Source organism: Colossoma macropomum, unplaced genomic scaffold, assembly GCF_904425465.1.
Source record: "Colossoma macropomum unplaced genomic scaffold, Colossoma_macropomum, whole genome shotgun sequence".
In the NCBI taxonomy this organism is placed as follows: domain Eukaryota; kingdom Metazoa; phylum Chordata; class Actinopteri; order Characiformes; family Serrasalmidae; genus Colossoma; species Colossoma macropomum.
Window position 1 is genome coordinate 19,846,090 of NW_023494801.1, and position 27,241 is coordinate 19,873,330.

Here is a 27,241-nt window from a genome sequence, read left to right on the forward strand (position 1 = left end):
AAGAATCTTCTACAAACAGCTACAAACCTTCTGACATATAGTGTATCTTCAATGCCACTAAATGTTTTGTTTTCCCCACTTGTGCCACGCCACCCTCCCAAGCCCACACACTCTCACTCACTCACTCACTCGCTCACCCACACATCCATTCTTCTCTTGCTTATCCAACTTCAAAGTATTCGCTGATGTTTTTGTGCGCTCCCTCCCTCTGCAAGAGGAAACCCATTTGGACAGCTGAAGGCTTCGGCAAACGCCCAAGTGAGGGGCCTCCCTTCAGATTAAAGGGAAAAGGAAACCAGCAGTCTTGATTTTGTGCAAGCTTTATTCTCAGCTATACAAACAGTGTCACAATCTCAACATCAACACTTGTGTGACCACTTAATCAACACATATACAAAACTGTCCCAGAAAATATACCGTGGCAGAGCGTCCTCTTTCGTGGGCCACTGCAGCTGGAGTGGAAGTGGAATAAGTTAGCTGTGTAATTACATTGTGGAAGAGTGCTGGTGGAGGTTCTGGTGGAGACGGGGGTCTACTCAGGGTCCGGTTCGCCATGATTAAGCTGGACGTACTCCACAGCGGACTGGCAGAGAGAAAAGGGGACAGCCTCAGTACCTGTATTCACCAGGTCCACCATGACCCCTTCATTAGCAGACGGCAGACAACATGACTGCGGCCTCACTCTGGACACTATTTTATGTTTAGAGACATGTAGGACATCACTCAGGCCATGCAGCTAGGTGGCAGTATTTAACAGCTCACATTCATGTAGGGCTGTTACTGTCCGCTACAAGGGTATCGAGTAATGTACCGATTATTTTGATGATTTCTCAAGTTTTTAAAAATAATAAAAAAAAAATCCAAAATACCATATTGGAAAAAATTACTTTAAAAAAGAAAAATAATAAAACCCTGTGTGGGAAAAACGTGTATCTAAATTGGCGTGTTCTATTTCTTATCGTATGAGAGGGCAGTGGGAAACCACTGATCACTGTCCATAAAATTAATTAACACCTTGTCCTGCACAGTGAGTGAGCGACCACAATGAAACCAGAATGCTGTTGAATCAAGCTGTCTACACCAAGCACAAGTCTAGTGTTATCTAGCTTAGCTAGATTATCTAGCCAAGTCAGCTACAGTGGCCCCAAGAAGTATTTGAACATTTGTGACACTAAAATTAAAATGCATTTGTCATTCTGGCATTAAGCTAGCAGTTAATGTGTTATTTGTCATGTTTTGTAGTTCTCTTACATCAATACTTAGCATTCATAATGCAAATACATCGTGCAATCATTGGGAATCAGATGATATATCTGGTTTCCTAGCATTACCGTAAGCTATCTGACTCCTTGTCCTAAATTATCTGCCTAAAAGTGCTTATAGTTATTCAAGAGTTCCTCCCGTTACCTTCCTCACCTTCAAAATACATCAGGGTGGGGGGTTCAGGGGTTCTATTCTTTAGAAAAATATTACTCTCAAGAGTATTGTGGCACCACTATAGGAGGCGAGAAGGCATGTTTACAACAGATGGAGCAATGGTTACATTTTTCATCTTGTCCGTTCAAGTGCCCCTTCAAGTTCATTGTGTTAGGAAATATGTATATAGGAAATGTCAAAGCGAGTGGTGTTTATTTTAAACAGGCCATTTCAACATGACAAACCTGTCTGACAGTATTGTGAGAAAAAGGGTCTTTGACGTTACTGCTTTACAGAACTGTCATAAATGTTAGTCTACTAAGGAAAGTTGGTTAATCAAAGGAGGGTTTGCCTTTCTTAGAGTGTATCTGTGCTACTGATACTGCATTTATCTTTTTTACGCAATCACAAAATATGTAGCTAAATATCCTAATCCACAAAATGGATTCACACTGAGCATAACCACCCATTTTGCACTTATAATCTGATCTGTAATTTGTGTATGCTTTGACTTGATGTGTATCCTTAGTGTTTCCAATGTAGACATCCTGAAGCCTTTGTGAACAGTAATGCTGTGCAATACTATATATGAATTCTGGCCTGCTTGTAGGACAAGGTGTAATCAACATAAAATAACATACAAACTACTCCGCGTCTAATTCAGGAAACTGTCCTATGACAACAAAACAAGTGGTGATTTGATTGTAGCTAATAAACCAGCTTCAGTGCGGGTAATCAAACAGCAGTATTTTATCCCCACATTAATGAACACAGAGCAATGCATTACACTGAATGTGTTTTGTGCACTCACCACACACTTTGTTAGAAACATCTACTATATATATCTACTATATAGTTTTAATTATTGGGGTAGTGGACCATTCTCAACACAGCAGTGACACTGACATAGTGGTGACATGGTAGTGTGTTTGTTACTGGTTTGAGTGTATCAGATACAGTGGTGTTGTCACTGTCACTGCTAGTTTGGGATCCATCATCCAAAAATATCCAGCCAAGAGCGGCTCTGTGGTCAGAAATTGGACACCAATGAGGAGCTACAGGATGATTAACACAAACTGTGCACCAACAGTTAGAGCTATAATCTCTGACTGTACATGGTAGAGCTACACTGTAGTGTTTCCAATAAAGTTGTTTCGTCGGTAGATCAATTACTATAATAATGGAAAACTAGGTTAATAAGTACTTATTTTTTCCTTAGCATACCTCCATATAACATTTTGTCGCTGTCATACTAAAACCTATTTTTCTTTTTTTTTTTACACCATTTGAAACCAGCAGCTAATAGAAATAATCTGAAATTACTTAGAATTAATGCAATCTTGTTACATCACTGTACAATAAAGGGCCCATGTCATGAGATATTGAAAGTATTGAAATAACAGTGTTTGATATATATTTTCCAACCTCTCTTCATATATCAAACATTGTTAAAATTTTAATATGTACCATTCACTGTCCAATCCACACAGTCCAATTATGGAAATTAAGCTGTATTGAATTCCCTGTTTTTGTGATGTCACAAAAACCATTGAACCATATGGGCAAACAGACAAGACTGGGCTGACCGTTTACATATATTTTCTCTATTCAGCCTACAACAGTTTAGCTCTGTCTATTCATGCTGAAATTATATGGCACACTTCAGCCTGGACTGCTATTTGATTGAGGCACAATATAGAACAGCCAATCAGAACAGATTTGCATTTACATACATCAGTCTTAAAGGCAGAATAACAAAAACAGCCTGTTTAATTCTAAAGAGAGGTTGGACAATGATCATGTATGAATGAATTATGACTGTTTTTGGTAAATAAAATATCACATACATTATAAGTGAACTTCAGGGAAAAAATAAAACACAAAAAAAACATAGGATATGGGCCCTTTAAAGTTAGGAACTTTTTTCCATCTATAAAGTTGCAATTTCATAGAAAAAAGGTTTTCTTACAACAGCGACAATTAACAAAAGACATAAATGTGCTGTGTGTTGTATGTTTTTGTACTTCTGTGTTGTGCTCCACTTACATCTGAGGCTCCTTCATCTGTGGCACCTACAGAAACACAGGCGAGAGAGTAAGTTGAAAAAAATGAAAGATCAGTCATGTGTCCTTGCCCCTTTTCCTGCTCCAGTGAACTCCCGTGTAGTTGAGTGTGAGGCATTTGACTTGGCCTTGTTGTGTATTAGTGCCACGCTGATGTGCATGTGCATAACTAATCTATTTCCCTTCAGACACAGCCATTGTGCGATAATGTGTCAGCGTTCTCTAACCCATTATTGTGTTACAACTCTGCTGCGTTTCAGCATTGTTTCATTCACATACCACAACCATTAGTGAGTACTCTACCCATTAATCAGCCGTGGAAAAACAACCGTTGAGGGTTTATTTTTGCTGGGGAAACAATGGCAGAGCGTATTGCGTTGGTTGGACGGAAAGACTTAAAGCTCAGGGGCCAATTGTGAAAACAGGAAGTTGCCACCCCCCCAACCAAGACAGGAAGTGGACACCTGGTGCCTCAACTATGCTAACAAAAACACATTTAAATTAAGACGCCACGTCCCTATGCTAAAGTCATACACATGGTGATTTCAGTAGGAAGGGGACAGAATCAACCTCTCTGTGCTCAAAGCATATGGATGGATGACGGTTACAGGATATTGGTGAAAATCTCATTCAACCTAATGAGAAAATGTAGCAGCATTTGTTTAGAGATGCTGAATAATGATGGGTTTCCAGTTTAAAATGCTGCACTACCAAGCTGGACTTGTTGTTGTACACTATAAAGAAAAGAATCTGAAAAAGGTGTAGAAAGTCCAGCAGTAAAAAACAGTAAAAGTATGTTTTCTTAGTGATGGTAAAAATCTGTGAAATTACAGTCATTTAATTTTTTAGAAACACTGCCTTTACTGTAATTAAACAGTTCAACTAGTTAAACTAGTTATGACATAATAAAATCTAACTTAATAATTACCTTTACAGCTATTAAAATAAACACAAATGTCTGTGAAATAAAGGTGATAATTTGTTCTTGTGAATTTTCTTTCTATTTCTATATTTCTGTATTTCTGTGCATCATTGATGACATGTAAAACATAACCTTCACATACAACTGTATATGTGCTTGTTTTAGGATGGAGATTGTATTTTTATTGTATGTTTTATGTATATATTTTATATATACAACCTGAAGTGGCCATGCACTGTTTATGTTAACAATTTGGATCAGTGTGTAAAAAGTATAGTTCTGTGACACAAAGCTGCACACTATTGTTTAATGAAAAACAATGTAATAAAGTTACACTTAAATTTTTTAAAGATATTTTTGATTTCTTTTAAAGTGAACACTATATTTGCATCAGTGTGAGTCAAACTGCTCCCCCTCTCAAACTATTGGATGCTTGGTGGTCGTGTCACTAAAACACAAGCAAGTAAATGTAAAACAGAAGCAAGTAAAAGTATACAGCTGTATGCCAGTTCTGTGATGGCCTAATATTGCTTAAAAAATCAATTAATGTAATAATGTTCCATGTTTTAATAGATTTTAATTTTTTAAACCATTACATCTCCCACTTAAACGGTGTGCACTCAAGTATTGAATGTTCCGCATGTAGCCTGTATACGAGTGTAATTCTGAATGAGAGTAGAGGGGTGATATCTCATGTTATATGTGCTTTATCTCTCGTAACATAGCATGTTGTGACACATTATTTCTAATGTAAATTACCAAAAAAAAGTTATGGAAAAAGCTCACAATATTGCATGACCTCACACCCTCAGCACCCTCAACTCATAGGACCTCATGACAGTAGTTATAAAAGAATGTATTTGTGGGCAGAACATTGAGGTCAATTGATTAGCTACAAAAACTACATTTTTGAATGTGTGTAATTTAGAGCATTGTGCCTACCTTGTGTACAGTCCTGGACCTCACCATTCATTGCAACTGATTCTTGCATGGGAGCTATTGGGACACAGACACAAGCATCAACATTGGATGTAAAATATACACATTTACATGCATAGACATATCATCATGATTTTGTTTTTACAGTATTATTACATAGACACACACACACTCAGAAACCTATTTCCACTTACTGACCTTTGTATGAGGTACACGGTCCTTAAAGTCCACTATAGGAATTATTCTACTGAATTAGTTCAAACTGCAATCCAGTTAAGTGTTCAGACCTTAGATGTTTACAACTTTCTAAACCTAAGGCATTCATTAAGGTTAAAAGAATTAAATTGAATATATACAAAATCATCATAACCCGTAACCCCTAAATTTCAACCTGTGAAAATAATACTTTGATTATGTTTAATGAAATTTTTGATTTCCTTTCTCTTGAAGCTGAAAGATTAAGATTTTTCATGAGTTCAGCTTTTAAATAAAGTAAAACAAATCCTGTCCCATGTTTTCATGTCAATATCAAAACATGAAGAGGTTTAGTCCATAGGCAGTGCCTTATTTTAGCCACACCCCTTGATTTTAGAGCAGGAAGTGAGACTACATCCCTGTCCCTCATGGCCAAATGGTGAGCAGTTAGATCCCATTGTTTTGAAGTGTGTCCCAAAGTCTGAAAATCAGTATGTAATGTTTAAAACACACGTTTATTTGTGCCTTAATGAAAAACAATTAATAATGTATTTGTCTACAAGCTGTGTTTACTAAACATGTACTGGCTAGCGTTTTTGATTTCTGCTCAAAATTTGCTAAAATTGTCACTACCGAAACAGTTACCACTGAAACACTCGGTAAAGTTTCAGTAGTGTTATGATTATTTTAGTAGTGACAAAATGGAACGTTCACTCATTTGTTTTAATAACTTTAACATAATTGAAGGTATATGGTCACTCAAAGCAAAAGGATTTTAGTTTAAAGTTCAAGCCAGTTAAAGGTCTGAAATGTGTTTTGAGCTCTGACTTTGAACCAGTTCATTAGGATAATGCATATTCATGCACAATTATAGGTTGCAAATACACAGCTAGTCACTCACTCTTTACCCCATTCATCATCAGTTTGTGACCACAGGACTGCTGTTGACAAGATATATGAATAGTGGATCATTCTCAACACTTGCATGATAGTGGCATAGTACTGTGTGTGGCTCTAGTATTAGTGTATCAGGCACATTAGCATTGATGGGGTTCCTACACTTTTCAGTGCCTCTGCTGCGTAAAACATCCTAAAATAGTGTCTTTGTGGTCAGAAACTGACCACTGATGAAGGGCTACAGTTGACCAACACAAACGATACATCAACAGTAGTCCACAGCAGTGGTCACCAACTGCGGTCAAGTCAAGTCAAGTCAAAGTTTATTTATATAGCACTTTTTACAACAGGTGTTGTCACAAAGCAGCTTTACATTAAAAAAATCTGGGTCCGAACCCCCATGAGTGTCGCCAATGGTGACAGCGGCATAGAAAAACTCCCTAAGAGCAAAAGGAAGAAACCTTGAGAGGAACCAAGACTCAAAAGGGGAACCCATCCTCCTCTGGTCGACATCAGATAGCATATACTATCCATATTATACTATTCATGGTATAAAACCATACTCCTGGAGATCTACTCGCAGGTTTCACCTCCAACCCAAATCTAACACATTTCATTCAGCTAATCAAGGACTTCTGAAGGCAGTAATTACATGGATCAGGTGAGGTCAAATCAGTCCTGGATCTGAAGTCTGCAGGAAGCTAGATCTCCAGGAGGAGGGTTAGTGACCACTGATCTAGACACTCTCAATGAACACCAGCAAGGTGGAGCCACTAAAGTACCCAGTGAGTGTACATCAGTCTTGTATAAGCAGGTGTTCGTAAGTACATCTTTGCAATTCACCCTAATGACAGTACAGCAGCTCACCTTCTTCATCGTCCACTGTCTGTTGGGGATTCATCTCAGTGTATTGCAGCTCCTTAGACTCCTCCTCCCTGCTCGGATCTTCATTTTCTAGAACACACCGGTATCTTTCCATCAACACGTGATCTCATTGTTCATACACTAATTCAACAAACAGGGTATTATGACTAATCACAATCTTAACGTGGTAGCAAGTATGTTATTATCTGCATACTTTCGTTTTGGCAAGTATTTTTTTTACACTTATTTGGTGTTATACATAACCTTGATAGCATAAGCAGAGTGAGTAATTAGGAGAGTCGTAATATGACCTGTGTAATTGTGACCGCTATGGTGTAATTATGCAATTTTTGTCGGAATAATCTAAATGCACTCAAAATAATAATAATAAAAAAATATAAGGCTATGATGCAAAAGAAGAAAAAACTTTAACATTTTATTTTGATAGTCCTCTGTAAATGCTTTGTCTGTCTTTAACATGCAACTGAACTTGAAGTTGAGTGTGATAGTTTCTATTAAATCTAACCCTAACCCTAACTCGAACCTTAACTTTAACAAAAAACTTAAACCTACTGCTAAACTAACCCTAATTTTAATGTTACTGAGCTATCATCAGAATGCTTGTTGATAGTACCAAAGCAAGTAACAAATGCTTGTTTTACTGATGCAAGAAGGCTGTAGTGTGGGTTTCTTCACAGATAATTGATAATTGAGATGCTGATTAGGTAGTTTTAGACCCTAGACCTCAGTAGATTGTCATTTTGCTATGATTTCATTTTAATTCTGTAATTACACTTCTGGCTCTTTTTTTATTAGCACGATGTCAGGAAATGACTAAAAACAAGCAAAACATAAAGGGTGATTTCTTTCCTGCAAAACATGAACTGAAAACAACTCAAATCAAATCATCATAAACTTTTCAGGTCCTTACCTGAGTCTGACACATCCTCACTCCACACATTCCTGCCCATGACACCAGGAGAGGCTGTGAGGAAACAGGTTTGGACAGCAGTTCAAACAGGCTCTGTTTATTTCACGAGGTCAGCCTCCAGCATGATTCAGGTCATCAACTTTACTGTATCAAAATGAAGTACTGTTTCCTTGCTGCTCTGTTTAACTTACTTCCACACATCTAGTGCAATAAAAACTCAGGGGAAAGAGGAAGGAAGACAGGGTGGAGGCAAGTAAAAAGCAAAGAATTAGCTAAACGAAAAAGTGGAATCTTAGAAGCCACATACAGTAGACCAGCATTTCCTTTAGCATTCATACACTACCAGTCAAGAGCTTTTCTATATTTTTATCTAGGCTTTTTGTCTAAAGCTGTGTATAAAATTCTAGAGGTTGCAATTTTTTCCCTTTAAATTCTGCCTGTGCATCAGTTCTATATGAGAACTTTTATCTATTGGAGTGAAGCCAGACTTTGTAGATTTTGTGTATTTGTATACATATAAACATATATGCCTAGTAGCTTTGTAGAATCAATACTTTTTTAATGCATTTGAAAATCGAATCAGCTCTTTATCTCAGATTTGAAAAATCATATAAAACCTGAAAACGTGAATTGTTACACCCCTAATAAAGAATTCCTGGTAACACTTTCTATGAATGTCACATTTGTAAGCATCTATAAATACATTCATAACATGTTATAATGCATTCATAAGGCATTATAAACATGGCTATAAATACTTATAAAAATGCATTACATGTTATGGCCATGCTTATTATGCATTATGAATTGTTAACATAATACATTATAAGTACTGTTCATAACAAATTATAAGAGCTCATAAGTCGTATTTGTCCACTCTAAGTAAAGAGAAGCGTACTGTACTAAAGCTTCCTCCAGTGTTAAGAGTGAGGCTTCAAGTTGAAGTATTTACTGAGGAATTTACTGAAACACTAAAACATACACAATAAAGCACATTACAGGCTTCAAATGTCAGATTTTAAACTAGTGCTACTATCCATAGTGTTTTAACCAATATGTAAAAGTCTGTGTACACCACTGTTAGCTTGGCACTAACTTAACACTGCATATCCAATAGAATGCTAGCAGAAATTAGCACTGTTTGGAGCATCTGAATATTCATGACTGAAGCCCTATTGATGCAGCCCTGACAGCACCAGCAGTGAGAAATAAAATATTGGAAATCTCAGGGTGTAAATAAACTTTGTATTTGTCTTAATGTCTTTTATGCTGTCCAAGCTGGGACTGACTTCTTGAGCACTGACAGTATATAACATGCTATTAACACTATTTATACTGCATATATTAACAATTCATAATGTATAATAAACAGGGCTATAAATTCTATTTCAGTGTAATTCATTTTTATAAATATGTATAACCATGTTTATAATTCCTTATGAATGCATTATAACATGTTATAAATGTGTTTATAGATGCTTACAAACTTGACATTCATAGAAAGTGTTACCGAATTCCCTTTTATACTTATTTCCTAATTTTATCTTCATACTTTAAAGCCGCACCATGTAAAATTTTTTGGTGACACTTTATTTTGATGGTCCTCTACAGACACATTCTGGCATTAAGAACATTAAGGTTAGGGTTAGGAATAGGCTTAAGCTGAAGTTAAGGTTAGGGTTAGGTTTAGGAGTAGGTTAAGGTTTAGGTTGAAATTAAGGTTAAGGTTAGATTTGATTGAATCTTTCACACTCAACTTCAAGTTCAGTTGCATTGAATGTTAGTTAAAGATGGACTAAGCATCTACAAGACATCTACAGCAAACTATCAAAATGAAGTGACACCGATTTTTTGTTATTAGCATTACTAATTGTCATTTTGGGAAGCGCTGCCACAAGAAGAGAATTCTGAAGAACAAGGCTCCTCTGCAGCAGTTCATGGTCTTTTATTTAGCCAACCTATAATTTTGGTAGGTATTTTATATTTTTTGGCACAAATCATATCTGCAACATTTTTTCAAAGATGTTTGAATCAGGCATTCACCCTCATTTTACACAATGTCAGATTGTACAGCAGCAAACTGGAAATAAGCTCTTTTATTCCTGCTTTTTGCCATATAAAATTCTACAGTACGAATAGCTATGAATCTAACTTTTGTTGACATGCCTGAGTGAGCGAACATTTACTAAGAAGAATAACACAAAACGAAACAAAAAAGCCTTGTGAGTGGTAAAGTTGGCTTCATTTTCACATATATGATTTTGCTCTTCAATGGTTTTCGAATGAGGGGTGCAAAAATGTAAAAATGTCTGATTCATCATTATTGGTAACTAGAACAATCAGCTCTTATATAATTTTTGTGTGAAATGAATGCCTTTCGGAAACTCCCTGGATACGTTGATTTCTGAGGACCGCTGAAAGCTAAGGGACCATTAACAAACTGCATCACAAATGCCAATTGTGGGTACGAAGCACCAGTATGAAAGGCATTATGAGCCAGGCGTTTAAGAAGATAGAAAACCAATGATGGCCAGCCATAGTTTTTAGAATGGCCTCTGAATAATTACAATTATTTCATCCTTATTGGGGATCTCAAAATAAGATTTCTACCAGATCGACTTTTTTACTTTCAGACAATTAAGTCAGCAATGATATCATTAGGTTTCATAAAACTGTGAGGTTGTCCTGTTTGCCTTGTGTTAACTTTAAGGCATCTTGTTTAAATTTTTGTTCTATTGTCATTACTTAATTGTATGACTTTCAGAAGACAAGCAATCCAAAAGTAATGGAAAGAATGATTATGTTATTACCATTATGTTTATGTCTTAACAAATAATCAATAATCTGTAATGGAACACATTTTTAAAGTAACTCTCCCAAGCCTGATTAAATACACTAACTAAGCATAACATAAATACCACCTCCTTGTTTCTACACTCATTGTCCATTTTATCAGCTCCATTTACCATACAGGAACACTTTGTTGTTGTACAATTACAGACTGTAGTCCATCTGTTTCTCTGCATACTTTGTTAGTCCCCTCTTACCCCGTTCTTTAATGATCAGGACCCCCTCAGGACCACCGCAGAGCAGGTATTATTTGGGTGGTGGATCATTCTCAGCACTGCACTGACACTGACGTGGTTGTGGTGTGTTAGTGTGTGTTGCACTGGTACGAGTGGAGTTTTTAAACACCTCAGTGTCACTGAGAATAGCCCACCAACCAAAAACATCCAGCCAACAGCATCCTGTGACCACTGATAAAGGACTAAAGGATGATTAACACAAACTGTTGAGCTACTGTCTCTGACTTTACATCCACAGCATGGCCCAACAAGGTAGGAGTGTCAAATAGAAGACTGCAAGAGTACTTCCCATCCTGAAGAAGCCCACGCTTGACAGCTCTGATGTCAACAACTACAGACCGGTATCACTCCTTTCTTTACTCTCTTTCTCACACAGAACCAGCTCCAGGACCCCAACCAGTCTGGTTTCAAACCAGCAGACTCAACAGAAACTGCTCTTATAGCAGTGACCGAAAAGCTCCAGTCAGCAAGATCAGCCTGTCTGTCATCTGTCCTGATTCTTCTTGACCTCTCGGCAGCTTTTGACACGGTCAACCACAAAATCATTCTGGACGTCCTCACCAACCTTGGAATCACTGGCTCTGCGTGGAAGTGGTTCAAGTCCTATCTGGAGGATTACTCATACCAGGTAACATGGAGAGGGTCCACATCCTCTCCATGCAGGCTCTCCACTGGTGTCCCACAAGGCTTGGTGCTAGGTCCTCTTCTCTTTTCTCTGTACACTAGCTCTCTTGGCAATGTTATATCATCTCATGGCTTCTCTTATCACTGTTATGCTGATGACACTCAGCTAATGCTTTCTTTCTCACCCTCTGACACACAGGTTTCCAGTCGGATCTCGGCATGTCTGTCTGACATCTCTTCATGGATGGTAGCTCACCACCTGAAGCTCAATCCTAGCAAGACTGAGCTACTATTCATCCCTGTAACTACAGGTCCTCATCATGATCTTGCCATCTCATTTGAGAACTCTCTGATTGTCCCGTCTGTAGAGGCAAGAAGTCTTGGTGTGGTTCTGGATGGCCAGTTATCGTTCTCGACTCACATTGCGAACCTAACTCGGTCATGCAGATTTCTGCTGTTCAACATCTGGAGCATCCGACCCTTTCTCACTCGAGAGGCCACCCAGGTGCTAGGGCAGTCTCTTGTCATCTCAAGGCTTGACTACTGCAACTCGCTCTTGGCTGGTCTTCCAATGCAGGCCATCAAGCCTCTGCAACTCATCCAGAATGCAGCAGCACGGCTCGTCTTCAATCTCCCCAAGTTCAGCCACGTCACCCCACTGCTGTGCTCCCTTCACTGGCTTCCTGCAGCTGCACGCATCAGATTTAAAACCCTTATGCTTGCTTACAAAGCCAAAAATGGACCAGCCCCTCCCTACTTGATGGCAATGATGAAATCTCGAACTGTACCACGAGCCCTTCGATCTTCGAGCACAGCTCGGCTTGACCCGCCATCCTTCAAGGCGCGCGGAAGGCAAGCATCAAGACTGTTCTCTGTGCTGGCACCCAGGTGGTGGAACGAACTCCCACTGGCTGTCCGTACAGCAGAGTCTCTCGCTGTCTTCAAACGCAGACTGAAGACACATCTGTTTATACAGCACTTAAATGAGCACTGAATTAAGTATTGATTGTACTGTATTGTACTGCACTTATGTGTTGTATTGTATTGCACTGCTCTGACAAAGCACGTTTTGTAAGTCGCTCTGGATAAGAGCGTCTGCTAAATGCTGTAAATGTAAATTTAAATAGAGTGGACAGTGAGTGGACTCAGTGTTTAAAAACTCCAGCAGCACTGCTGTGTCTGATCTACTCATACCAGCGCAACACATGCTAACACACCACCACCACGTCAGTGTTACTGCAGTGCTGAGAATGATCTACCACCCATATAGTACCTGCTCTGCGGTGAACAGGGTGAAAGGGGCCTATATGGTAGGTAGAGCTGATAAAATGACAATGAGCGTAAAAACAAGGAGGTGGTTGAAACCTATAATGTAGATTCTTTAAAGAAACCTCAGCATATGTTTTAGATCAAAGCAAATCTGAGATTAAGAACAGCATTTAACCAATCAAGTGTATCCACACTTTGACTATTCATATCTCTCTGAGAGAGTGAAACAACAATAAAAGTAGGACGTGAACGGACTGTATGTGTAAATGTAAGTGAAAAAGCAGAAATTACAATTGAAAGCAGTGTTGTCCTCAATGTCAAGCGTGAGGCTCATCCTCATGGGGTCATTAGATTTAGGGCGTGCCGACTTTCTGAGAACGCCAAAAATTCATAAATATTAATGAAGCAAATACTCATTAATTCAGTGATATCACATCTTGATTTAATGAGAAAAATTAGGATAAAGAAAAAAAAAATACCTACACGGACAAATCTACTGCCCTTTTTCTTTTGCGGGGTGCTCCTGTTTTCTTCAGGAAAAGGACAAGAATGGTGACAATGAGCACCAAAATCAAGATGCAAATCACAGCAATGACAACCTTCTTCCAGCCTGCCAAGTTCACTGTAAAAAAGACATACAATATTTATCCCCAATTGTAGGAATATTGACAAAATTATGAATGCAGTTCAGGCTCTCCTAACTGGTAATGTTATCTGTGTTTCATCACGTAATAGATGAAGAACAGATGACATTTTATGACCAATTGATGCAGAAAACTACATAATTCCAGAGTTCTCATCCTTTTGTTTGCCATTGTATAACTTCGCTAAGTTATATGAGTATTAGCATGATTACATAATCATGTGCATAGCTACGTGCATAATGAACTACATTTACATTTCATTTACATTTATTATGAACAGTCTGCACTTTTTTTTGTTTGTTAGTTTTTGTTTTTTAATGCCAGAAAAAAAAGAAAAATCTAATTCAAATCTTAACTAAATATCTCCTCTCGTACACAAATGTGGGTATGTGTAAATGCATACGGCAGTGAGTTAACATACTGATTGAAGTCTGACCTGTAATACTGACATCATCACTCCTCTTGGTCTCGTTAGCATCATTGAAAGCCTCGCAGTAGTACGTTCCTCTAAATTCTCGCTTAAAGGACGAGATCTCATACTCTCCTTTAGTGTGGTTGAAGGGTTTCAAGAAGAGGGGTTGGGTTGTCCCTTTGCGGTACCAGCTGAAGGTCACTGGCACAGTGCCCTCTTTGACACTACAGAAGAGAGTGACATTCTTCTTCTCTGTGACTGTGTGGTCCTCAGGGGAAAGGGTCAGCTTCGGCTTGGACACAGGTTCTAATTGTTGCAGGCAAAATAGAGAGGGGTGTGGGCATAATTATTGATGTGTAGTTGCACTGTAACCGAAACAAGACAGTTAATTTCATAATGAATTACATTTGATTTATATCATGTATTGACAGGTCAAAATCCACACCAGACTTTCTTCTGTTTGTTTCAATGTCAAAAAGATGCACAACAGTAACTTGACTTTAACTCATTTCTTAGAAAAATATCTCTTCTTCTACTTACAAACTCAAATATGGTATTGACTGAATGTTTAGAATCCACACCAATGAGTGCGTTTATATGCACTCGATCATCCGATCATCCGATTTCTGCAGTTATCTGATCATTCAAATGGTTATGTAAACAGCATACTCTGATTTTTTAGATCGGAGTAAGGTCTACAAATCCGATTAGGTAATCAAATTAAGAGAGCTGGATTGTAGCTCAGTAATCAGATTTCTCAGTGCATGTGTACTCTTACTCTGATTTCTTTCAGATTTCTCAGTCTGCACATATGCGGAACAGACGGTGTTACCAGAAATAAAAAATCAGTGTTGCCACAAGATGGCAACAAATACTTTTGGAGTGACGCTGAAACCAAATACATGCTTGATGAAATTAAGGATTTAAATGTGTCAAACACAAGGTCCACAGGCCTAACCTGACACAATCCTCTTCAGACCACAGAAGTATTTTTATTTTCTATTAATATTAGCCTGTTTCACAGTGTGCTGTCCCCAGCATGCACCACAACATTATGTGCACTTTGATTATCCTACCCCAACAAAAATCTATGGGATCTAGTTTAGTGACCAGTTGCAAAGCAGAAATCCAATTACTGCCTGACTCATGTAGACCCAGAGTTTCCCCATTATCTTATTACTCAAGTGCATGTAAACGCATTGATTAGATTACTGACAAATTCAGATTTTCTGCAGTTATCGAATTATTAAGTGCATGTAAACGCACTCATTGACAGAACTGATTTACTTATTTTATTTGCTATAAGTAAGAAATGATTTTAAAAATGAAAGAAGGCACATTTTAAGCCATTAGGGAGCTAGTGGAGTAAAACAGGTGCTAACATGGTGGTACAAAACCAAAGCAATCTTAGACTACTTTTCCCAGGAGAAGGCAAAAAAATTCTAAACATTTAATGCAAGTTAATGTATAAAGGCATGAACTTTTTACATAATGTGAGTTGATGTGTTTAAATTACTTAGAAAAATAAAAATCAGAGACAGCAATAATATGCTAAAGAGTAGTGTCCTAAGACCACTAGTGAAAATTATTCTTTTTGCATTCTTTTCTAAATACAAGTTATATTATCAGCTTAACAAGTGAAAAGTAGTCTTTGACTCCACACTGTAAAAAAAATAAATGAAAATAAATTATTTATTATATTATAATTTATTATTATTTATTTTTTATTTATGTGTTTTTTTTTAAGTAAGCAACCTGGTTGCCTTTAAATTTCCACAGATGGAAAAATCACAGATTTTCAATTTTCTGCTCGTCTAGTATTCCTCACTATTATTATGAAGTTTGTCCCTCCTTTTACTGCAGATATAGCCTCTAAACTGGAACTGCTTTACACTAGAAGTCGGAACACTGCTGTGAGGAGTTGATTGCATTCAAACACAGGAGCTAAAGGTCAGTACTGATGTTGAATTAGGAGATGGAGATTAAACACACTTTGTGTGCACAATTGAGCATCTGTGTCAGCATTTGGGGCTCCTTAAAGTAGCTGAATTCTCCAATTACAAGGTGTCTATAAACTTTTGGATATACAGTATACATTCGATCACTTTTGTATCAGTTTATCAATGACTGCTGATTTCACCTTTGACTGCTGAAGTGAGGGCTTGGCTGAGTTCGCTGTTTCCTGCTCCATTCTCAGCCTGGCATTTGAAGCTGTGGATCTCATCTTTTTGATTTATAGAAGTAATATTGAACAGAGCTCTGCGAAGAGGTCCGGTTGTGGTCTTCTGGGACAGTTGGCTCTGGGACTTCAGTAAGGTGTAGTTGATTGGCAGTGTTCCCTGCATGCTCTCGCACAGAATCTGAAATGGCCGCTTTACTATCACCTCTCCAACTGTACGGATGACTGGGGTCGAGACAGGCACTGTGAGAGGAAGTAAATAAGACAGAGGGACATGTATCGTTATTCTTGTAATACAGGCTTGTTTCTCTCTGAAATAATAACTTAACAAAGAAAAGAAACAGTTGGCACTGTACGCATACACACATGCACACACACACACACACACACACACACACACACACACACACACACACACACACATATATTTATGCTCCTATATGCTCCTATATCTCACATATCTTTGCAACTGTAAAAGTAATGCGTTTTTCTACTGCAAATGACTTTAAATGAAGGACTTTTAATTTTAATAGGCCTATAAATAATATCAGTGGAATCAATATTTACTCACCACATTTAATGATATATATAGACATAATATCTTAAATAAGCATTTTTTTTAAATGTAGATATACATTTTAATTTTGCTAATAATTTGCACAAAATCATGTGGCAGTACCAATAAACAATAACATTGTGTCAACACCTGTTCCACCATTTAAACGATCAAAAAAGGTCAAACTACAAAAATGGAAAAATAAATGAATAAACAAAACTTAGTTATAAAATACTGAAACCTAAACTATCAGAATTACAACACTTAAAATGGTTTTGTTACAACATTTATGCCTTTTCAACTTTCAGTTACTGTCATATCCCATAATGCTGTGCAGGACAGCTCAACATCAACCTTACAATAAGTTGCATTTATTACAGAAAATGTGTTAACATGAGTTGATTTCACAATAAAATGATGAATACAGTATTCTACTGAGAGAATTTTGTGTTGGCAATGACAGTGAAGGTCAGAAGGTTCATTAAGAACTATAAAGAGTTACCAACCACCAAACACTAAAACCAGCTATTCCTCCACCATGATGAAAGGGTCAGTTGGCAAGTGGGAAATTTGGATACCACATTTTTTTCCAAGATCATGAAATTACAACTTTAATCACAAATTGAAAGAACTTTCATGTGCAGCTTTTATTTACAATATTTGTAATATTTGTTGTAGTAACAAAATTAGGATAATTGATAGCACTTGATAGCAGAATCATTTTCCAGTGTCACAACTATGAGATGTTACAGTAAAGATGATGCGATGTATCACACACTTGAAAATAAATGTTACATAAATAGTTCTAGGCTTGAATGCACAGTACTGGGAAAAACCTTTAAGTGGTTTAGAACCTTAAAATTACTTTGTCACTGTCAGAACAAACCTCATGTCTCCAAAAAAGTAATTTTAGAGGAGAAGGAAAATACATTCTTAAAGTTTAATGTAAGTTAATGCAACAAGATTTTATCCCAAGTCATTCTAGTGACTCCTTACCTTTAACATTAATAATCAGCTGTTTGCTGTTTTTTTTGATGCCCTTAGCCTCAGCCATACAGGTGTAATTCCCATTCGTGGCTTGGGTTGCTGTATATTTGAAGATTTGTCCTGTCTTTAGAGGGTGCTGGTTTTTATACAGGGTGTACTTCACGTCTGTGTGATTGATTCTTTGTTGGAACTTCATGGAACTCGAACAGCTCAGAGAGAACGACTGTCCTTCAAAAACCTGCTCTGGAGTCATGCTCAGAACAGGCATCGAAAACAACTCTGCGTGATAAAATGGAAGACAGAGGAATCAGCAGAGGAGAGCAGTAACTAGTTACATTTATTCAGTTACATGTATTTGGGTAAGACTGTGATGCATTTGTATTTTTGGTATTTTTTTATTTTGCGTATTTTCAAATTATAGTATTCTACTTATTTTACTTCTCAAATACACTTTTACTTTTACTTCAAGCATACTTTAAATTAATCACAAATATACTTTTTAATTTTAAGTATACTTTTATCCCAAATTTTCTTTTATCTCAAATTTACTTTTACTTTTATCTCAAGTATACTTTTCACTTATAGTACTTATATCTCTATGTGGCAGCTGTCTGCCGGGCAGGGCTTGGGCCAGAGGTTAACACCCATGGTTAATTGTCTCTTTTCTCTACTAATATGAACTTCTTTCCCCAGTAGGGAGAGAGAGACCTGGGAGACAGGACCAGACGGGCAGAGAGATTAACTTTAAATTAACTTAAAATTAAGCTCCAGAGACAGAAGCAACTCTGAAGCCTGTAGTAGCGAAGAGCTTCCACACACAGCCTAGCGTTCCTTTGTTTGTTTGTTTTTTTTTTCTTTGTTATATTTTCGAGAGAAGGAATAAATGCTCTCTGTCTGTTAACGTCACCGTCTCTGTGCTTCTTCTTCCCCACACTGCTCAGGGTATCACACTCAAATATACTTTTTACTATGTCAGGAATTGCTTTACTCATATCTCAAATATACTTTTTATCTCAAGTATACTTTTTGGTATTGAACACTGATAGCAAAGTATTGCACAAAGGATTTACTATGAGGATATGTTGTGTCCACCAGTCTCTTAAAAAAACAAAGAAACAAACAAACAAAAAAGCTGCTCCAAGCATACAGTTAAAAAAGATGAAAGTTGATGTCATATGAGTGGCATCATTATTTGGAACAGTTAATCTTGCTGTTTTAAATGGTTTGGTTTGACTGTCTGAAAAAAAAATAAAATCAGTAGAATATCTTGATGAAGCTTTGATGCTGTAACCGCGTTTTGTCAGAGCAGGCATTGGGCATTCTTTTAAGATGGGTGTTAAATGTCAAGACACTTTCAATCATATACCATAGCTTAAAAAGAGGTATTTTATTATGATTTGAATTTGAAGGAGTTATTTGTGTACAGACGGTTTTGTTTTGTGAAACCTTTTTTCCATTCATTTGTTGTAGAAGCAGATGAAGACTAGTTTATTATTCTAAAAAAAAAACTTCAGTTCCTATGCAGAGAGGTACAGGCGTTCTAAAGAAGCTCTATAAGGAACTGAAAACTCCAGCTGTTTTTTTTTTTTCCTGAACTTTTTTTCACACTTATTCAACTGGGATTTTACTAGGAAATGTTTACTTTTATGAGTATGTATTAAAATAACAACACTTTTACTTGGGTATTGATTTAGGCTGCTCTACCTACCTTGGAGCATTCAAATTATTTGTATACGGACAAGCACTAGACAGATTACAGAGATTATTGCGGTATTATTGATGTATTGAATTATATGAAGTAATATGCTGGTCAGTTACCTGCTACGACTAGTTTGTCTGTGGAGATCTTCTGCACTTTGCCCGTTTCCACTTTACACACATACTCTCCAGAGTCTTTGACAGTCGCGTCAAAGCTGTAGGTGAACGATGCATGGCCGTAATGTAGCAGGTTGTTTTTGATCAGGAAGATTTCAAGGTCAGTTTGGGGGTAACCTGATACATTACAACTAACATACACTCGGTCCCCCTCCACAACATTCTTATCAGGCCGAATCCTTATTGAAGAAGTAATATTATAATCTGAAAAACAGAATAAATATAGCTGCACAATCAAATATCATAACAGTTTAACATGCTTAAAGGAACAGTGCAGTGTTTTTCAACCTTCCCATCTACTCTAATGGATGCAACTGCCCATTGACTTCAATTGTAAGTGTGTTTGGAGAGGGATTTCTGATCTTTTACTAAATACAGGAAAAACATACAGGGTGGTAATTGACCATGCACTTCATTCAGGTGCACTGCACACTACAGAGGCAGCAGATATGTTGAAGAAAGTTTTATGTTGGGTGTTACTATGCCGTTCCATCTTTTAACCCTAAGGCTGGCTTTACACACAGAAACTTATATGCAAGTTTAGTTGCTTAAAACTTGAAAACTATGAAACATGAAACTAAATTGCACTTGAGGTGCAAATGTAAAGAGCCTTTACTTGAAACAACTTACTTGAAACTCAGATGCAACAGTTGTAGCCATAACAACAATTTAAAAAGTTAACAAATTTAACATTCTGTAAACAGCTGGTTTAACTTGTCAGTTAATAAACAGCTGTTTGTTCCATTGTTAATTCTTCTGTTATCATTATTTATGTAAGTAAATTATTTATTTTTGACGCCCCTAATTTTACACAGATTCCTTCAGGATCTAAATGATAAAACCACGGCAGAAGATGGAGACTGAGATGTGGTACTCAGTGAACAGATGAGTGAAGCATCAAGTTCTGTAATGGCTACGTATTTTATTGTATACCTCGGGTCACTACTGACCCAGGACCTAATGCCCTCCCCTTTCCCAAGCTAAAAAAAAAGAAAATATCACAACTAACACAATCCATGTGTGTATTCTATTATTTTGTTATTGTAAATAAAATGCTTTGATAGTTTTACACTATCATAGCAGTTTGTAGATCAGTTTATGTTAGTTATTGGGTCTCTAGCAACTCAAGATACGTGTGAACAATTGCTGATATTTGCATTTAAGGGCTGAAACTGATAAGCACTTCGAGATTACTTAAACCAAAGAGTCACTGTCAGACTATAGAGTCACTAGGTCAGCTGAATTGGGAGGGTTTTACCTTGCACAATGACTTTCACAGTGTTGCTGTTGTTGGAAAAGACCTCTCTGAATTGCATTACAAGCCTGTAGTTACAGTGCAGATAGTTTTCTCTCTCCTTGACCTCTATGGTAGTGGTCACTGAGTTGGTGCTGGAAGGTACTGGTAATTCTTGACCATTATTGTAGAAGTAGAAGTACAGGCTGCCAGTCTCCTCTGGGGCGCTGCATGTGGCCGAAATCTCATCACCTTCATACACGACATCAGGCCGTACCTTCAACTGTGGAGGCTGCAAGCCTGAATAGGTGGAGACTCAGTGAGAAACAGCTTTAAACATCCAATGCCATTTTTGTCATTTTGTGAAGAACTGGCAGCCTCACTGGTGGACTGATTTGGTTCATGCAGACTATAAAAAGTTTGGTAACACCTACAGTACTGTGCAAAAAAGAAATTAGATAAAAAAATCAATTCACACATATAAAAAAGGAAAAGTCAAAGGAAAATTAGTGGAAAAAACTGGAGCTCAAAAAATGATTAAAAGATAAAAAGAAAATTGGACTCTTTCAAGAAAACTTTACTGAGAAAAAGAAATTAACAAAAAAGAAAAAAATATATATGCAAAAAAGCTACTGGTGACTGACCACCCCAAAGTCCAGATCTCAACATCACTGAATGTGTTTGAGATTATTTGGAAGGTGAGAAGCAGAAAATGCAATAACACATTTCTTTAAAATGTCTGCATAATTCTTTGAAAAACTGAATGCAATTCTTCTGATAAGAATAGAATCTGGAATGAATACAATGGGTGTACACACTGCATTCTGGGGGAAAAAAAAATTATATACGTATATATTTAGTTGTTATGGCTTAATTTTCAGTTAAATATGTGTTTTCTGTTTTTTTTTTATCTAAAAATGAAAATGAATAACTAAATTAAATAAAAGGTGTATGTCTTTTGCACAGTGCTGTACTTTTTTATACTATTTAAAAACAAATGTTGAGGAAAACAACACTACAGTATATATACATTTAAGCAACTATAACTGATGCACACATTTTCTTCATATGAACAGTCAGGTATCTTGGAAGATTTGACCATTCATATGACAAAAGTGTATATCACATTTAGTTACACAACTTGGGCTTTACCTGTAAGTGTAATTAATCAGCCAAGATGTATTTGGTGTCAAAAGTTGGCTTTTTAAATATTAGAGCTTTGAGACTATTGCAGCCAAGAAGAAATCAAAGCTTGGAATGAAATAATGACACTTGCCTCAAATTGTGTGGAGCTGTTAAAGGTGAATTCCAACAATTTTCCAACAGTTAAGATGTAAATGAAGTCATTTAGATTGATCTGATGTGAGATCGTAGAGAATTGTAGAGAAAATGACTGCCTCAGATTTCTCTATGGTGGTGGTGATAGAAGACGTGGGTTAACATGTCTACAACACAAATATAGCTGCATGAACACATTTAAAAATATATATTTTTTAAACCAAAATCTTATCACAAAATTATCAGAAAGCAATGTCTGTGGTGTCAGTCAGCATGTTTATAACTATTTCATATAATAACCTTTGGTGAGAACAGTTAGAAGCATTAAACATAACATCTGGTTCCTATCACCACCACTGCGAACAGTTCTGACTCATTAAGCAGCTTTTCACATTAAACCACTAGCAATGACTTTGCTCACATCTCAACCACTTAATTATGCTGAAATTTTGAAAACTAGGTGGAATTCCCTTTAAAGGAATCTCAAATAGACTTATGTAGTTTCAGACACTGTATGGCATACTGTTGTCTATAAAAATGGACAAAAGTATGTGACCTATCTAAAAACAACAGAGACAGCTATTTTGAAGCCTGAATTTTTCCTGTACTTTTGCCCATTTTTGCAGAGAACAGCATAACATGAAAGATGTCTTGGCTGATTGTCACTTTAGGTAGCTGCAATGAAACATGGTGTCCTTAGAATTTTCATGGGCAGTTCATAATATGCCACATCATCGTCCAGGAGATTTTCTGCTCTATGTTGTACCTTCAACGGTCAGTTTCTGGAAATTGCTGGTCCGCTTCTTGTTGTGGATGTTGACACGGCATTTGTAATTGCCTGAGTTGGAGGCTCTGGCTGGAGTTAAGCTGCGTTCCACCACGGCCTCACTGCTGTTTTTGGAGTAGATCACGTTGCTGTCCAGCATGAAGGTGAAGGTGTGTATGAGCTGAGAGTAGCTGTGGCTGACCTTGGCCTCACAGCGCAGTGTCACATTGGTGCCGTGCTCCACTGTGATGTTTGGCAGAAGGGTCAGCTTCACCCAGTCAATGGTGAATGCTGTACAGAGAGGTTGTTTAGTCAGAACAGCACAGCTTGACTGTTTTGTCCATACTAAGGTGAACTAGGTGGGTTAAGAGCAGAGAAAACACTACAAAATGCAGAGCAGTGGTACTCCAGGACCAAGACTGAGAAACACTGAAATATGCCCCAAGGTATTGTATATCATCACTCTTTCTAATAGTAGAAAACAAATTGTGTTGCACATAGACATAAAAAAAAGAGCCAAAACATTATGCCTAATATGTTGGTCCAAAATCAGCTCCACCCTGCCAAGGCAACCCTGGCGCCAAGACATTAGCAGCAGATTCTTTAAGTCCTATAAATGGAGGATTAGACTCATTGTTCCAGCACATCCCCAGATGCTCAATCAGACTGATATAGAATTTGAAGGCCAGGGCAACAACTTGAACTTTTCAATGTGTTCTTCAAATCATTCCCAAACAAAAATCAGTGTGGGAGAGAGCATTATGCTGTTGAAAGAGGCCACTGCTCTTGAGGAACACCATAACAATGAAGGGGCGTACCTGGTCCACAAAGATGTTTAGGTAGGTGGCAGGTGACGTCAACATAAACGCCATTTGAAAGTCTGGACCCAGCGTAACATTACCCAGAGCACTGCATTCACTCCACTGGCTTGTCATCTTCCCACAGTGCATCCTGGTGCCACCACTTCCACAGGTAAACAGCGCATATGTATGCAACATCCACATAATACAAAAGAAAATGGGATTCGTTGGACTAGGCAACCTTCTTCCTTTCCTCCAAGGTCCAGTTCCGATGTTCATATGAACATTATAGGTGCTTAAGCTGGTGGTAAAGGGTTAGCATGGGCATTCTGACTGATCTACAGCTAAGCAGCCCCGTACACAACAGGGTGCAATGCACTGGTGTCTTGTAACACATTTCTCCTGTGACCATCATTAAAAAATTTCAGTCATTTGAGCCACAGTAGCCCGTCTGTTGGTTTGGACCAGATGGGTCAGCTTTTGTTACCCTCATGCATCGATGAGACTTGGGCACCCAACACCGTGTCACCAGTTCATGCTTTATCCCTCCTTGGACAGTTCACTTATTTAATATATCCTAGACCTTGATATGCTACTTGTTACAAAATAAACATTATTTGCTTTATCTGGTGGTCATGATGTTGTGGCTTATTATGTGTACAAAATAATCCTTATTGCTGCTGGTGCTGTACGTGAGAGTTTTTAAATCATTTTTAAGAAGCTTTAAAAAATAAGAAATTCCGAATTTGTCTAGAATGATGAACAGAGCTGTAGATGATTCCATAATAATCAGAATGCTTTGTATTTTAAGAGTGGTGGTCAAATCAGATAAGTTGAAAAGCATAGATTTGGTGAAAAGCATAGATTGTTGAATAGATAAGTTGAAAAGCATAGATATGCTTTTCAACACATCTGAATTTAATTAGATTTTGGCCACAACAAGAAATTATTGTATGAAATGTATAAAAAGATCATGATGAATATACCAATAGAAATGGTCCAAAATTACTTATAAAAAAATCTTGTTACAACTTCAGTCCCACTTTATATGTGTCTCTAATACCTGTATAGTTACAAATTAGCAATACAAGCAACAAAAAGTGTAATTACTCTTAATGTATTCATTGTGGATTACAGTAGTATAGCTTATGTACAGACAGTGTCAAGTTCAATTTTTACTTATGTATTTACAAAAGTGTATCTGAAAGTTGCAAAACATATTTTTTCTTATGCAATTACACATAGGTGTGACACAACAGGGTGAGAGTAATTACATTTGTATGGACTGCTGCCCCCCCAAATACTTTTCTGAGTGTAATAAAGGTGTAACATTATGAGAGAACTCACACTGCTGAACTTTGACAGCAAATGTCAACATTTAGCTAGCTGTAGTAGTATGCTTGTGTTGTGACATGGTAACCATTTTCTGGGTTTAGACCATTCTGTAATGTGATGGTATTTACACAGCAACAGAAGATATCTTTAAAAGTAAGTTTTATGTACTTAATTAAAATATATGTACCCCCAAATCACTAATGACTAATAATTTATACATGTGTACTTATAATATCTGTGCTACTGTAATCCATCTGTAACAGTGAATACATCAGCAGTAGTTACATTGCTGTTGCATGTATTGTTAATGTGTAACTACACAATTATTAGAGATGAGTGGGGTCTAATTATTTCTTACTCAGGACTCACTGAAACAGAGTAAAAATTCTAAACTTTTGCAAGTAGAAGATGGGAATATTATTATATTTTCAATTTGATATAAATTTCTGCCCAATGACCGCTTGGATGGGCTACAGGAAAGCCACTCAGAAACTAAAGGAGACTAGTTTCTAACAGGAGGAGGAAGAAGGAAGGAAAGCAGACAAAAACACAAAAAACAACATATTCTCCCAGGAGAACACAGTGTTGGTGATAACAACTACTGATTCTCACCCCAGCTAGCAAATACAGCAGCTTACATCCATGCTAGATGACTTCAGCATGCAAGGCATGGTCCCCAGAGCACAAAACCACAAGCATAAGCCAGCCTCACTCTTGCAGCTTGCAGATTAGACAGTTTCTTGGCTTTTGGACATGCTTTGCTAATTTTGTTTTATCCCTCAATTAAATTTAGACTCAACAACCTGCAACAGTCCAAACGAAAACTTCTCAAGACACGACAAACAGCACATAACCAAGCATCTCACAAAGATTAAAGCGTTCGCCTGCTGGATATCCACCCTGTCTAAAAATACATCCAATAAATCTCACTATATCAGAATTTTGCTTTGAAAAAAATTAAGAGGTCAGGTTTGTGAGAATTAAAAGTAGCTTTTTTTGTCCACGAGAAGCAGATGAACTAAAACTGTCTGTAGACCAGGAGCTTCGCTTTTATCTCCAAAGCACCAAAGCCCATACACCAAGCCCAAGATTTGCGTAATGCCATAGAAGAACTATTTTTGGTTCCATTAAAAAAAAAAACCTTCAATTGATGGTTCTTTGGAGAACCATTCTTGTAAATGATATTTGTGAAGGCAGAGAACTTTTTAAACATTAAAAGAACCTTCATTTAATGTTAAAGCTCTAGAAACAATCTTTTAATCTGTATAATGTGAAGGTTCTACACCCTCACAGATCTCTTTTTCAAGCATGGCACTATAGAACAAAATGTACACTCACATACAGTTGTATGCAAAAGTGTGGGCACCCCAGTCAAATGATGTGGTTTGTTGATTTTCTAAATTAAAGTATGTTAACACGTCCTCTACATAGAACACGTCCTCACATTTTAATGTACAATTACTGTTTATTTGCTGATTAGCAAATAAATTAAAATTGTGGAGTAAAATTAGCAGGACAGTGCTACATATAGGTTTGTTCCCTGTACGACTGTAGCTCTTCTATGGCATCATCAAAGAACCCGTCAACAACAGGAAAAAAGAATGCATTGAGTTTACTTGACTTCAATGTCTACATCATTTCAAATGAATGAAACAAATTTTTGTCTTTTTGTATGCTACTGCTAAAGTGTATGAATGTATGACTTACCTGATTGTAACTGTGCCTTGCTATCTTGGCCTACATGGGAGGAAAAGACAAAGAGCATATTGAATACAATATGAAGGTGAATGAAGGATTAAAAGAAGTGCAATACAAATTTGAATAAGCTTGTAATTCTTACACAGTGTTGATACACTAATCAGGACCAGAGTGAGCCAGGGAGGCCAGCGCTCCATCGTCCCAGGTGAGCGGTGATGGTGTGTGTAGACACTGGTGAGAACGTATGATGTAAAGAGTCGTGGAGCGAGAC

General features: G+C 37.3%; 1 protein-coding gene across 1 annotated transcript; it reads right to left on the reverse strand.

Moving 5' to 3' along the window:
- Positions 1 to 304: 304 nt before the first annotated feature.
- pecam1 (platelet/endothelial cell adhesion molecule 1) lies at positions 305 to 27,241 on the reverse strand. The gene is made up of 15 exons (XM_036589586.1): positions 27,113 to 27,241; positions 26,980 to 27,009; positions 23,138 to 23,428; positions 21,118 to 21,393; positions 19,803 to 20,063; positions 17,994 to 18,263; positions 16,403 to 16,684; positions 14,287 to 14,568; positions 13,690 to 13,828; positions 13,498 to 13,577; positions 8,228 to 8,281; positions 7,300 to 7,386; positions 5,344 to 5,397; positions 3,463 to 3,488; positions 305 to 583 (listed from the first exon to the last, which is right to left on the reverse strand). The coding sequence occupies exons 1-15, from the start codon at positions 27,165 to 27,167 to the stop codon at positions 533 to 535; spliced, it is 2,238 nt and encodes a 745-aa protein (XP_036445479.1). The 5' UTR covers positions 27,168 to 27,241; the 3' UTR covers positions 305 to 532.

Bases quoted from the DNA above. Each gene is read 5' to 3' on its own strand.
- pecam1 (XM_036589586.1), bottom strand. From the start codon at position 27,167: ATGGAGCGCTGGCCTCCCTGGCTCACTCTGGTCCTGATTAGTGTATCA. The intron at 16,685-17,993 runs GTAAGGAGTCAC...TTCCTCTCACAG, and splicing joins GCTGATTATTAATGTTAAAG to TGCCTGTCTCGACCCCAGTC. The intron at 8,282-13,497 runs GTAATTTCTGCT...GTTTCCTCACAG, and splicing joins GGACAACACTGCTTTCAATT to CCTCTCCTGGTGTCATGGGC.